This window comes from Rosa chinensis, chromosome 3 (genome assembly GCF_002994745.2).
Source record: "Rosa chinensis cultivar Old Blush chromosome 3, RchiOBHm-V2, whole genome shotgun sequence".
NCBI classification, from domain to species: Eukaryota; Viridiplantae; Streptophyta; class Magnoliopsida; order Rosales; family Rosaceae; genus Rosa; species Rosa chinensis.
In genome coordinates this window covers 22,686,373-22,699,384 of record NC_037090.1, presented here as the reverse complement: position 1 = coordinate 22,699,384, position 13,012 = coordinate 22,686,373, and the positions used below count along the sequence as shown (strand labels likewise).

Here is a 13,012-nt window from a genome sequence, read left to right as displayed (position 1 = left end):
CTGCTGAGACTCATCCTTGCGGATGTATGTAAAAGCTGTGTTCAAACTAGGAGGGTCTGTCATTCTGAGCAATTCTCCCTTGGCACTGCTATGCTTCTCATCAAGCCCCCTTAGGAAGACGTGAACCCTTTCTAGCTCCTTCTCCTTCTGGTACCACACAAGGTCTTCCTGATTCTTGATCTTGCAAGGACGCTTCTGATCAATTTCAGCCCATACATTCTTCAGCTTGGTAAAAAATACTGACACTGGTTGCCCATTCTGTTGCATTCCTGCAGCTTTGCACATTAGTTCATGAACCTGTATAAAATCAGACTCATTTGTATAGAGATCTCCCAACGTCTTCCATATTGCCTCAGCAGTTTCACATTCCTCTACCATCTGTAGCACATCATCAGTCATGGCTCTAAATAAAATAGACATTACTAACCCATCATCATCTTCCCACTTAGCATAGGCCTCTATGTCATCTTCACGAGGAACCTTGATTGTTCCTGTCACATGTCCCATCTTGTGTATCCCACGAAGAAAAACGGACATAATCTTCTTCCATGTTCGAAAATTGTTACCAGTGAGTTTGGTACCTCCAAAAGAACCACCTTCGGAGCTCTTAACAGAGACCTCAACTTTCTGAACCTCATTGGCCTTAGAACCCTGACCTTCACTGTCATCACCACCCATTGCAATGATACAAATAGGAACAATACACAAAGCCCAAAGTACGCAGCGGAAATAAGAGTAGATGTCTTCAAACAAAAAACAAACAGATAGTTTTTTTTTTTTTTTTTTTTTTTTTTTTTTTTAACCTGTTTGAGGTTGACCGAGTTGAGTTGAGTTGACTCACTGGTCGAGTTGACTCACTGGTCGAGTTGACTCACTGGCCGAGTTCGATCTGGAATCGTCCGGCGTTTTGGTGAGGATCGGAGGGACTGGAATCGATCGATTTCTGGGCTGGAATCGATCGTTTTCTGGGCAGGAATCAGAGGGCTGGAATCAGAGGGACTGGATTCGATCGTTTTCTGGGCTGTGCAGCTTGCGGACGCTTTTCTGGGCTGTGCAGCTTGCGGACGCTGAGCGAGGATGCTAAGCAAGGATCGTGGGCGATTGGAGACCGACCACTGGACGACGCAGCTCACGGAGGTTCTGACGCAGGCGGATTCTATCTGAGCAGACCGGAATTACCTTGAAATCTGCCGGTCTTGGTGATGAATATCGCAGGCGAAGATTTGGTCTAAACAGACCTGTGACAAGACGAAGACCAGTCTTGGAAGAGATGAAGACGAAGATCAGTCTTGGAAGAGACGAAGATCGGTCCTAAACAAAGAATAAAGGAGACAAAGCCCTTTCGGATCTTTGCTCTGATACCAAGTCAAATAAGACAGTATTGAGAGAATGAATTTTCTTGTATATATTACACCCATTCTGTGGTGTATATAAAGGGTTACAATTGTACTACAACGTACTAAAACTATTGTGTACTTCTGTACTACAACACCTACAAGGTAAGTAATTACAAATATATTCCCTTGTAGTCTATTCCTAATAGGGAATAGGGAACGATGACTCACACTAACAACAACTTCACATTCTCTGGGAACACAAGTTTTGAAGAACTGAACAACAAAAGGAGGCAGCTTCCGGTGGTTGTTAATTGGGCAATTGGGGATGAGACATGTGATGTAGCAAAGAAGAAGACAGAGACTTATTCATGCAAGGAACATAGCGAATGTCGGAATGTGTCGATCATACGATCAATGGTACTTCATCTGGAGGTTACACTTGCCGGTGCACGACAGGCTACGATGGGAACCCATACCTCTCAGATGGTTGCCAAGGTGATAAATTTCTAGACTTACATATATTGATATGGTTGCCATATTTATATTAGTTGTCCGCAGCAGAGATATTAATTTAAATTATTAATTGAATTAATTAAAACTCAGAAATAGGATTTTGCTACATTTATAACCTTACTGACCAATTTATCACCTAATTTATTGGTTGCTTTCTTTCCAGATATTAATGAGTGCCTGCTAGATCCGAACCCATGCAAAAAAGGAAAGTGCATAAATTTACCCGGAACTCACACTTGTACATGTGATAGTGGGTACAGATTAAATGAAAACAAGACTTGCGTGAAAGGAGGCAAAGGAAAGAGCACTGTCTTGAAAGTTTCATTAGGTATGCTCTAGCTAGCTTTAGCTATTTACTGTATATTAGTATGCATCCTCAGTTATACATGACCACATATATAAGCGTAACAGACTATTCGATCATATGTGATATTCAAAAAAATTAAGAGTAGACTAAAACAAGAGGATTTGGCTCCTCTGCAGTGAGCGTGAAGTTCGTTTAATTGCGGACGCTCATCAAATTTGGTTGTGACTTTTCAACTGTATATGTGCAGGTATAAGTATAAGCATGTTTGTCTTACTAGTTGGAATTTTTTGGTTATATTGTGGAATGAAGAGAAGAAAGTTCAAACAACTGAAAGAAATGTACTTCAAAGAAAATGGTGGCGAGAAGTTACGAGAAAAACTGGCTAGTCACAAGGGATCTGTCGAGACAGCAGCCAGGATCTTTACCTCGGCAGAACTCAAGCAGGCCACAAACAATTACCACAGAGATAAGATCCTTGGTGAAGGAGCTTATGGAACAGTTTACAAAGGAGTACTTGCGGATAATAAAGTGGTAGCCATAAAGAAGTCCAAAATCATGGCCAAGTCCCAGACTGATCAGTTTGTTAATGAGGTGCTTGTTCTCTCTCAAATAAACCATAGAAATGTGGTGAAGCTTTTAGGTTGCTGTTTAGAGACAGAAATGCCTTTACTAGTTTATGAGTACGTTAGCAATGGCACTCTTTATGACCACGTTCATAAAAGAAATGGAAAAGGCCCACTTTCATTAAGATTGCGATTGAAGATTGCAGCAGAAACAGCAGAATCACTTGCGTACTTGCACTACTCCACATCAATGCAAATCGTGCACCGAGATGTGAAAGCAACTAATATACTACTGGACGAGAAATTCACGGCCAAAGTATCGGACTTTGGAGCTTCAAAATTGGTTCCTGAAGATCAAGATCAACTATCAACTTTAGTGCAAGGAACAATGGGATACTTGGACCCTGAATATCTTCAATCAAACACACTCACAGAAAAGAGTGACGTCTATAGTTTTGGTGTTGTACTTGTGGAGCTACTAACAAGCAGAAGGGCACTTTCTTTAGACAAGCCAGAAGCGGAGCGGAGCCTAGCAAACGTCTTTGTTTGTGCAGTGGAAGATGGTCTATTGAAGCACATACTTGATGAGGAAGTAGTTAAGGACGGACATTTTGAGACTGTTGAAAAAGTTGCCGATCTGGCCAAAAGATGTCTAAGCATGAAAGGGAGAGAAAGGCCAACTATGAGGGAAGTAGCAAGGGAGCTAGAAGGACTGCAAATTTTGCCAAAGCATTCAGGGGGTGGAAAGCCTGATTCTTCTCCTAAACAGACTGACTACTTGCTTGCATCACCTTCAAACGCTTATGTTGTCGATGTTAAGGGTGAAGGCGATGTTGGTTCCATTACAACCAGTATTGAGTACGACCAGAGCATGCAAAATCAAGCCCAAGTGTTAAGGCCTGATGATGCTGGAAGATAGTTGATTGATGATTGGCTTTTTCTTTCAATTGTCGTGTCTGCAGTTCCTTGCAAAATATATAAGAGTATGCACGTTGATCATCCTAATGTTGTAATTTCGCTCTAAACCAGTTATTTGGTTCAATTTGATAAGAAGAACGTGTGGTAAAATAAAAGGGCACTACCTAGTGCACTGCTGTAATGGGGTCAATAAATTACTCTTTTTTTTATTTGGTTCAATGTATATATTACGCTTTTTTTTTCTTCCTGAAAAATGCGTCTAGATCAATTGTAATTTTGTTCAAGTAAATCTCTATTTGTGTGTTTGGCCCAAACTTTAGGTTACTTGACCTGGTGGTAATAGAGTTTAATTAGAAGAATCTAGATATTTCTATTCAATGTATGATTACTTTTCCTTGTATGATTCGGATTTTATGCATTGTAATCCTCTATATAAAGAGACCCCTATTATCAATGAGAATACAAAACGATTTTCTCTCAATTCCCGTTTCTCTAAAACACGTTATCAGCACGAGCCATAACCCTAGCCTTAAAAACCAAAACCCTAAAAGCCGAAAAATACTTCACCGGATTAGCCTCGCCGATGCTACCACAGCCCCCGTAGCCCCCGCATTGCAACTCAACGCTAACCTTACCAGGTTAGCCTCGCTGCCCCTGCAGCGCCCACAAGCTCTCATTGCCTTCTGCCCCCGCGAACACTCGGCTTTCCCCGCGATCCTCGCGGCCCCTCGGCATCTCTGCAGCATCTTCGCGGCATCCCCACGGCATCTCTGCAGTATCCTCGAGGCCCCGCGGCATCCCCGCAGCATCCTCGCGACACCTCGACCTCGACTCCGCGAACCTGTGGCCTCGCGACTCTGCCTACCTGCCACACCTGGACTCTGCGATTCCCTGACTCCGCGACCACGCTGCAATCCTACAAGTCTGCTCGCTACACTAGGACTGAAGCTCGTCTCCAAATCCTACGACAAGGACCAAATACATTCTGCAATCCTAAGAGGTAAACTTTTCTAAAAGTTCCCATTTTTTGACGTTTTTATTCTTTTCTCTTTTTTTCTCGGGGACTTGCAACGTCCATTCTTCTACCCCCCCCCCCCTTTTATTCTTCATAGGGGAGACTAAAAGCCGAACTGTGGGGGTTCGTGCTCACTCCAAGTTTCGAGCTTGTAGAGTCCTACAAACTTAGAGTTTGTTGAGATGAACGATCGACCACAAACATCATTGTTTCGATCTAATCCAATACCTCTTGGAATTGAATTTCTTGAAAGCAATTACGCTCAGAAATTCCTAATTTCTTAGAAGCGACTATGCTCAGAAATTTTATATGTTTTCGTGGTAGCCTTTTAGACTCCAAAACTAACCCTTTTTTTTTTCTTATTCTCTTTCAGGATGAGTAACCTGAACAAATTGGACTTCGCTCCATTGGGAACAACTGGCTCTGGATATCACAGGTGGGTTTGTGATGTCCGCCAGCATCTCAAGGCCTATGGAATCCTGGATATAATTCTCGAGCCTAGCCAGGACGTGCTAACTGTTGAGCAAGCTCAAGCTTTGGAAGCAAATAGAGCAGCCTTAGAGGCAAATAAGGCGAAAGCCATCATCCTAATGACTCGTCATATGGATGATTCTCTCCAGTACAAGTGTATGAATGAAGAAAACCCCAGAAGGTTGTGGGTCTCACTCGAAGAAAGATTTGGCGACGTCCGTGACTCCCTGCTTCCTGACCTAGAAGAGAGATGGCATAGCCTCCGCTTCTGTGATTTCAAGTCAGTTCTTGACTACAACTCGGAAGCACTTCGCATTAAATCTTTAATGAAGTTCTGTGGTAAAGGGATCACAGATGCGATGTTGATTGAGAAGACTCTCTCTACCTTCCTTGTCTCTGCATTGATGATTGCTAAGAACTATCGAATAAAGTTATTGCAAGATGGATCACAAGGTTTCATGAGCTCATTGGAGCTATAAATGTCGCTGAAAAGTATGACAACATCCTTGTGAAGAACTATAATTTGAGATCTGTGGAAACAGAGCATATTCCAGAGTCCAATTATAGTCGCGCCCCTAAGAGAGGACACCAAGAGCGAAACCCTAACCTTAGGGATACTTCTGGACGTTCTGGTCCATATAATTGTTCTACTTGGGAAGGTAACCGCCAAAATAGGCGAACACGGAACCGAAGAGGTCAACGTGGAAAGAGAGAGGGAGGCAACACCTTTGGCCATGTTGGTGGCGCCACTAACACTAAGAGCCATCTAAATGACGCTTTCAAAGCGCTTTAATCAATGGAGTCTGAGCAAAGAGATGTATGTTCTCGATGTGGAGTATCGGATCATTGAGCACACATTTGTAGAGCTCGTGAAGAAATTTTCACCGCCTACAAAGCATATTGTGAAGCAAGAGAAGCTCACTATGTGGAACAAGAAGATCAAGAAGATGATCTAGAGTGAAAGGTTGAAGACTACAAATCTGGCTGGGATCAATAGATCGCCAATTTTGTCTAAGTCTTTATTTTTCCAAAAGATGTAATAGGCAATTGCCATATATTTTGTAGTAGATGCCAATGATTTAGTCCTTCTTCAAAGTAGGCTCACCCAAAGTAAGTGTGATGTCTAGGAAGGTTCTGAGATTAGTGGTACTTAAGCAAGCCTTGCTCCACCGACATCTCTTTACTCACCTGGTTACATTTATTTTGGAATTACCGAAAGAAGTTTAGACGACTACCATTGTTTTGCATTAGCTAGTTTTTTTTATTAGATTTTCTTTGATCAAAGAGACAATGATGTAACTCTGTTGGCTTATGAATAAAATTTCGAGTTCTTTTCATTATGACTCCACTTTGATTTTGAGCATATGACTTTGTGACTACGATGGCTAGGCCATCAGTATCAATTCAAGGACATGGAATAGCCCAAGTTCCCCTTGCCAAATGGCACCTTGATTACTGTCACAGAAACTCTCTACGCTCCTAGGGCAAATCGCACCTATGAATAGTCAACGGATTCCATGCGAAAATGCGTGTAGAAAACCTAAATGAGTTCCTTTGCAATACCTCTAACGATTGTGAACAAAAGCGCATCTTAGAGAAGTTTATGTGTCTCTCTAGTAGAATCTATGTCACTATTCGAGCTATTAAATCCAATAAAGGTATGAGAGAAGATCTCTTGGATTTAGATACATATTGGCTTTGTCACGATAGGATAGGTCATCCTGGTCATGATATGATGATCCGCCTACTAAAGACTTCACATGGACATCCTTTCTCTCGAGCGAAATGAAGCATGAATCAAAAGTTGATTCATGGACTAAGTGTGACCAATGCTGCTGCCTAGGGCACCGCCTCAGTTCATACCAGCCTAGGGTTGGTGAAGTCCCCATCCATGACACCATGGATGGCGTCCATCATGGTGATGGCACCGCAGGTGATGCTGCAATCACTAACTTGCTTCAAATAGCGTTTCGACGCTTAGGCCTAACCAAAATTCTCATTGGTTGCTTCTAAAGCCTCTCGCTCATTTTACAAAGCCCTTTCCTTAAGGAAATTAGGACTGAGACCGTCCTATGCAAAGGATATGAAAATACTCATTATGTTCTTACATAGAATCCGTGGGGATTCTGTGGACTAGTTCAACCAACTTGCGAACGTTTAAATATCTCATGATATTGGTTGACATGCAAACACGCTAGTCACATGTTGTGCCATTGTCCACTTGTAATGCTGCTTATGCTACACTCCTAGCACATATCATCCAACGACGGGCTCACTCCCTGGATCATCCTATTTCGTCAATTGGACTTGACGATGCTAGAGAGTTTACATCGAAGACTTTCGATGGTTATTGCATTGGGACTAATGTTGGACATTATATTCCCATGAACACACTCAAATGGTCTCGCGGAAACGACTACGATGGTAGTCCAAACATTGGTAATGCGCACTAATTTCCTTATATTTTCTTGGGGTGATGCAATATCGCATGCAGCTATGCTAATTCTTCTACGACCCACAGCCACTCAATCTACCTCTGCGTTACAGCTAGTGACTGGGTACAAATATCGTACTTACGCATATTTGAGTGTGTCATTTATGTGCCAATTGCGCCGCCACAACGCTCTATAATGGGTCCTTATAGACGAATGGGCAACTCAGTTGGATTTAAGACTCCAACAATCGTCTACCACTTAATGCCCTTTCATGGCGATCTCCTTACCTCTAGATTTGCGGATGTCACTTTGATGAGACAGTCCTCCCATCATTAGGGGGAGATAAGAACACATATGTTCAACATGAACAACATGAATTGTCGTGGCTTGTCCCCACTATGTCTCATCTCTATCCCTACTAAAGTGACGAGATCACACATCTGCTGCAAATATGTCTGCAAGGAAGTACGTCCATACGAGAGGACGTAGCACCACCCTACAAAGGAGGTAAGCATGGCGCCAATACTAAAGAGAGTGGAATTCTAGCATTATAGGTCATCGCCCCAACTAGGATGCGTGAGAGGCCCGTGAGTTTGAAGGATACTTTGGCACATTCCAATCGTTTGATCATCGACACTCAAAATCCGTCTCATGAGAATCTTCACGGTTATGGTTATCTTTAGGGGACGCCTCAACGTCAAAACCTATTCCTGAGAATATAGAGCTCTTTGAAAATTACACTAGTGTACATGAGACGTGGGATAGAAACTCCATCATAATTGATGATGTAGTTGCGCATGAGTTTGTTGAGTCCGATAATATCGAACCACGCGCCGTTGATGAATGAATGCCAACGTAGAGAAATTTGACCTAAATGGAAAGATGAGATCCAGGTTAAGTTGGATTCTCTAATGAAGAGGAAGGTTTTTGAGCCAGTGATGCCAACACCTCCTAACATAAAACCTATTGACTAATGGGTCTTCGTTAGAAAGCGTGGTGAGAAAAAGATATGGCAATCTCAAGGCTCTCACAAAATGCCCTGGAATCGACTACGATGAGACATATTCTCTCGTAATGGATGTCACTGCACTCCACCACCCTGTCAGTTTGAGAGTTTCCGAATAACTGATTATGCAGCTTACAAATGTGGTCACTACGTATCTCTATAGGGATCTAGATACGGAATATATGTGAAAGTTCATGCTGAACTTCATTTACCCAAGTCAAGTGGCTCTAGACAATGGAGCGGGTTTACAAAGAGGTTGAAATGCTCACTAAAGTGGCTACTTGATTGGGAAGAGTTATGCCCGCGCGTTTCCATAACAAGTTTCAGATTCTATCGCGGTTCATGTTGGACATGATATTCATTGGAAGCCCTTAAAGAGTTAAGGGAAACTGCTGAACACTTGAAATCCAAGTTTGAGATGAAGGATTTTGGGAGAACACGATTATATATATCTCAGTTTGGAACTTGAGCATCGTGTTGATAGATGCTTAGGCATTTTGACAAAGTCAAGCCTTCAAGCACCCCCATGATCGTTCGTAGTCTTGATCCTGAAAATGATCATCTTCGTCTAAAGGATGATGACAAAGATGTGCTAGAGGCAGAAGTGTCTTACATGAGTACAATAGGCGCATTATTGTACTTACTCCAATGCACAAGACCGAACATCTCATATGTTGTGAACTTGTTAGCTAGGTTTAGCTTTGCGCCAACGCGACGCCATTATATTGGTATAAAAGATATCTTTTGGTACTTGAGAAGTACGATTGATATGGACTTGTTCTATCCCTACAGAGAAATGATGGATTCGAACACATCACACACCAGGAACGCTGCCAACACTGACCTGCATCCTTTATCCCCATCCCAAAATGACATGTGTTTTGGAAGGTTTTGCTGATATTGGGTGTCTCTCTGACCCATACAAAGGTCATTCCTAAACTGGTTAAGTGTTCACCATGGGTAAAGACCGTGCTATCTTGGAGGTCTACAAAACAGACCTTAGTTGCTATATCTTAGAACCATGCAGAGATTATTACTCTTCACGAAGTGGTTCGTGAATGTTTATGGATTGGATCCATAATTATGCATGATCGAACAATTGTGGTTTGAAGTCTACCACAGATGAGCCTACGAGCATTCAGGGTAATGTTGCTTGTTTTGAACAAATCAAGCAAGGCTACATCAAAAGCGACAACACCAAGGATAATCAGCAACAACAGACTTTCCTCAAGATCAAAGTGAACTAGGTTCAATCTGAGGACAGTATAACAAACTTGCTCACTAAGTCATTGCCTAAATTGCACTTTCGAGAAACATGTTGGTAGCATCGTTTGGGAAGTTATTCGAACTCCAATTACCGTAGTCATCAGGGGGAGATGCAGACATCAGGGGGAGGTGTCTACATGTATGGTATCGAAACGTGAATGGTGTGTTGTGCTCTTTTTCCTCTTCGACCGAGGTTATTTTTGTCTCACTGGATTTTTGTTACTCGGCAAGGTTTTTAGCAAGGCAACGAGAGAAGCACCACGTTTGGGCGACACAAGGGGGAGTGTTCAAGTAAATCTCTATTTGTGTGTCTGGCCCAAAGTCTAGGTTACTTGACCTAGTGGTAATAGGATTTAATTACAAGAATCTAGATATTCTTATTCAATGTATGATTACCTTTCCTTGTATGATTCGGATTCTATGCATTGTAATCCTCTATATAAAGAGGCCCCTATTATCAATGAGAATACATAACGATTTTCACTCAATTCCGGTTTCTCTAAAACAAATTTCAGTTTTTTTTTTTTTTAATGCGTGTCAAACATTGACAGATTGATTTGTGAAGATGAATGTCGAACATTTAAAGAACAAACATATAATAATCTTGGTTGTTGCTGGGTTGAAATTCACCCTAATGGGGTTGTTGAGACCTCAGTTGTGGATATAATCAATTGTGATCTCTAATGAAACTTTTCCTTTCAACTAAGTGAACTTATGAACCATCTTTTTGGATACCATTTTATGTGGCGGCTGATGTGGTACAGCCACATCATTTAATGAAATTTTGTGATAAATTAGACTTCCTGTTACATCAGCTACCATAAAGTGGAATGAGTGGAATGGGTGGAATGTAGGCGGTACCAAAAAAGGTGGTTAATAATTATCCTAAACAATTTAACATTTTTAAAGATCATGAAGCTCTACCAAAACTACCCTACAAACATCCACGGGAATCAAATGGCACGAATGCTGTGTGCACTCTTAGCAACATATCTCGTTCTTGAGTCAAGGTAGGCCCCATCTCCAACAGAAGAGGAACCTCAATATCCACAACCACCTCACCATTGATCTCCTCCAATGTTGAAGCAACATTAGTTTCAGCCAACGCAGAAATACTAGTAGTTTCTTCCACATTCTTCAATGCCATAGTACTCTCAGACTCAAGCTTCTGAAGCACCCTCTTACTGCGAACCTTCGGACCTTTGGTCTTGTTATTCAAGCTTTTAGGTCTTCCCCACCTATTTTTCATAGGAGAAACCCTAATCACCCCATTATTGTTGGGTAGTCCAAAATCCTCCTCAATCTCCAAGCAGAAAGTTTCAAAGAATTCTCATAAACTTTGGCTTTCTAGCTAGGCCTAGTATGCACTACCTCATCAATTCAGTTCATTCCACTAAATGGTGCAACCTCAGACACCATAGCCCGCAAATTAAATACTATACTATGTTTATATATAAATTATATGTCATACAATAAATACACACACACACATATATATAGGGAGGATCAAGAGAGGATGTCCTTAAACTCTTAAAGTGAGGATGTTTTTATTTTTATCATGTATTTTTAAAATCACACTATTCATTCTCTAGTTATCTACACACGCATGAATCCTACAAAAAATTATCCACATCAAAAAACGTTTAACCATTTGATTAGCACAATGTTTGTTTTAATTTTACCTAACGGTTACATATGTTTACACAATTTTGAGTGACCAAATGATTATGGATTTAGTTGATTTTTTGTAGACACAATTCTTACATAGGAATCTAAAAGATCAATGATTGAAATCATTGAATTAGGTCATATACTAGTGTGAAATAGTAAAAATCTTCAAATTCTTAAAGTGAGGATGCTCTCTCTTGATCCTCCCTATATATATATATATATATATATATATATATGGAGCCGTTCGAGAGCGGACGTCCGCAACCCAGAAAAAGTGCGGACGTCGCTGCTCCGGCCTAGATCGAGCGGCGACGTCCCTGCCCGGCTTGCCGGAGGGAAGCCAGGGATCGTGCGGAGGGGTCTGCGGTCGGGTGGAGTCACCGGAGAAGGGTTTTGCGGTGCTGCACAGAACCTGCAGTTGCAGGTGAGGTGGCTGCCTAGAAACCAACAAGCCCGACCTCCTCCGACCTCGAACGGTGCCTAGAACGGTCCGGGACGCCTCCGGCCTCCCTCCTGCAAGCCTCGAGCCGCTGTCGTAGCCTGGAAGCCGCCGTTCAGTTTTTAGGTCCTAATGTATAAATCACTTATACAAAATTTCAGCCAAATTGATGATCGATCGTTAAGGTATCTAACTTGCTTAAATCAATGAACGAACTGAATCTGTCCAACCTGAACTGTACTAGCTTTAAGGCAGTTATCAATGCCTTAACGATAATCAATTTGGCTGAAAATTTGCAGAGATTATCTATACATTAGTAACTAAAAATTGAATGGTCGAGATGTGGATATGCGACAAAAAAGTGACCCTAAACTCTAAATGCGCACTGTAATTTATAAGGACCTCCACATATAATAACATATATAGATTTCCTTGATAGACTAACTTTTCGATGGCATATCCACATCTCGACCGTTCAGTTTTTAGGTTCTAATGTATAGATCACTTCTGCAAATTTTCAGCCAAATTGATTATCGTTAAGTGAGTCTAATGAGCGATCCCTTAAAATGGCCATTTTAAGGGATCCCTTAATAAAAAAAAACATTTTATTAATACATATAAACACACACACACACACACACACAGTGCCCTTCTAGTGAGGGTTCCTTTTTTTTTTTTTGGCAATTTTAAGGGATTCCTAATGGGATCCAATTTTTGATCTCATTTCGGCATCTCAACCGTTCAGTTTTTAGTTCCTAATATATAGATCATTTCTGTAAATTTTCAGCCAAATTGATGATCATTAAGGTATCGAGCTAGATTAAATCAATGGACGAACAAAATATGTCCAACTTGAACTATTTGTTTTCATAATTGTAAATCGCAGTTATGAATACCTTAATGATTATCAATTTGGCTTAATGATTACGGTATCGCAGCTAGATTAAATCAGATTGATATGTCTAGTGATGAATCCACAATTTCTAAGGCCTTGTTCTCTCCACAGCTGCCCCTGTAGTTCGAAAAATCATTTAGAAAGGGGGGTGAATTAGAATGTACTAATTAAGGATA

The 13,012-nt window shown here is 41.3% G+C and overlaps 1 protein-coding gene across 1 annotated transcript; it reads left to right on the top strand.

The window, feature by feature from the left end:
• The first annotated feature begins 1,723 nt into the window (after window positions 1-1,723).
• LOC112191805 (wall-associated receptor kinase 3) lies at window positions 1,724-3,958 on the top strand. The gene is made up of 3 exons (XM_024331216.2): window positions 1,724-1,832; window positions 2,014-2,178; window positions 2,405-3,958. The coding sequence occupies exons 1-3, from the start codon at window positions 1,724-1,726 to the stop codon at window positions 3,637-3,639; spliced, it is 1,509 nt and encodes a 502-aa protein (XP_024186984.1). The 3' UTR covers window positions 3,640-3,958.
• Window positions 3,959-13,012: the final 9,054 nt, after the last annotated feature.

What these genes read in the sequence shown, in the direction of transcription:
- LOC112191805 (XM_024331216.2), top strand. Translation starts at nt 1,724, where the DNA reads ATGTCGGAATGTGTCGATCATACGATCAATGGTACTTCATCTGGAGGT. An exon ending in CCTCTCAGATGGTTGCCAAG is followed by an intron (nt 1,833 to 2,013) that starts GTGATAAATTTC and finishes CTTTCTTTCCAG; the next exon opens with ATATTAATGAGTGCCTGCTA. An exon ending in TGTCTTGAAAGTTTCATTAG is followed by an intron (nt 2,179 to 2,404) that starts GTATGCTCTAGC and finishes GTATATGTGCAG; the next exon opens with GTATAAGTATAAGCATGTTT.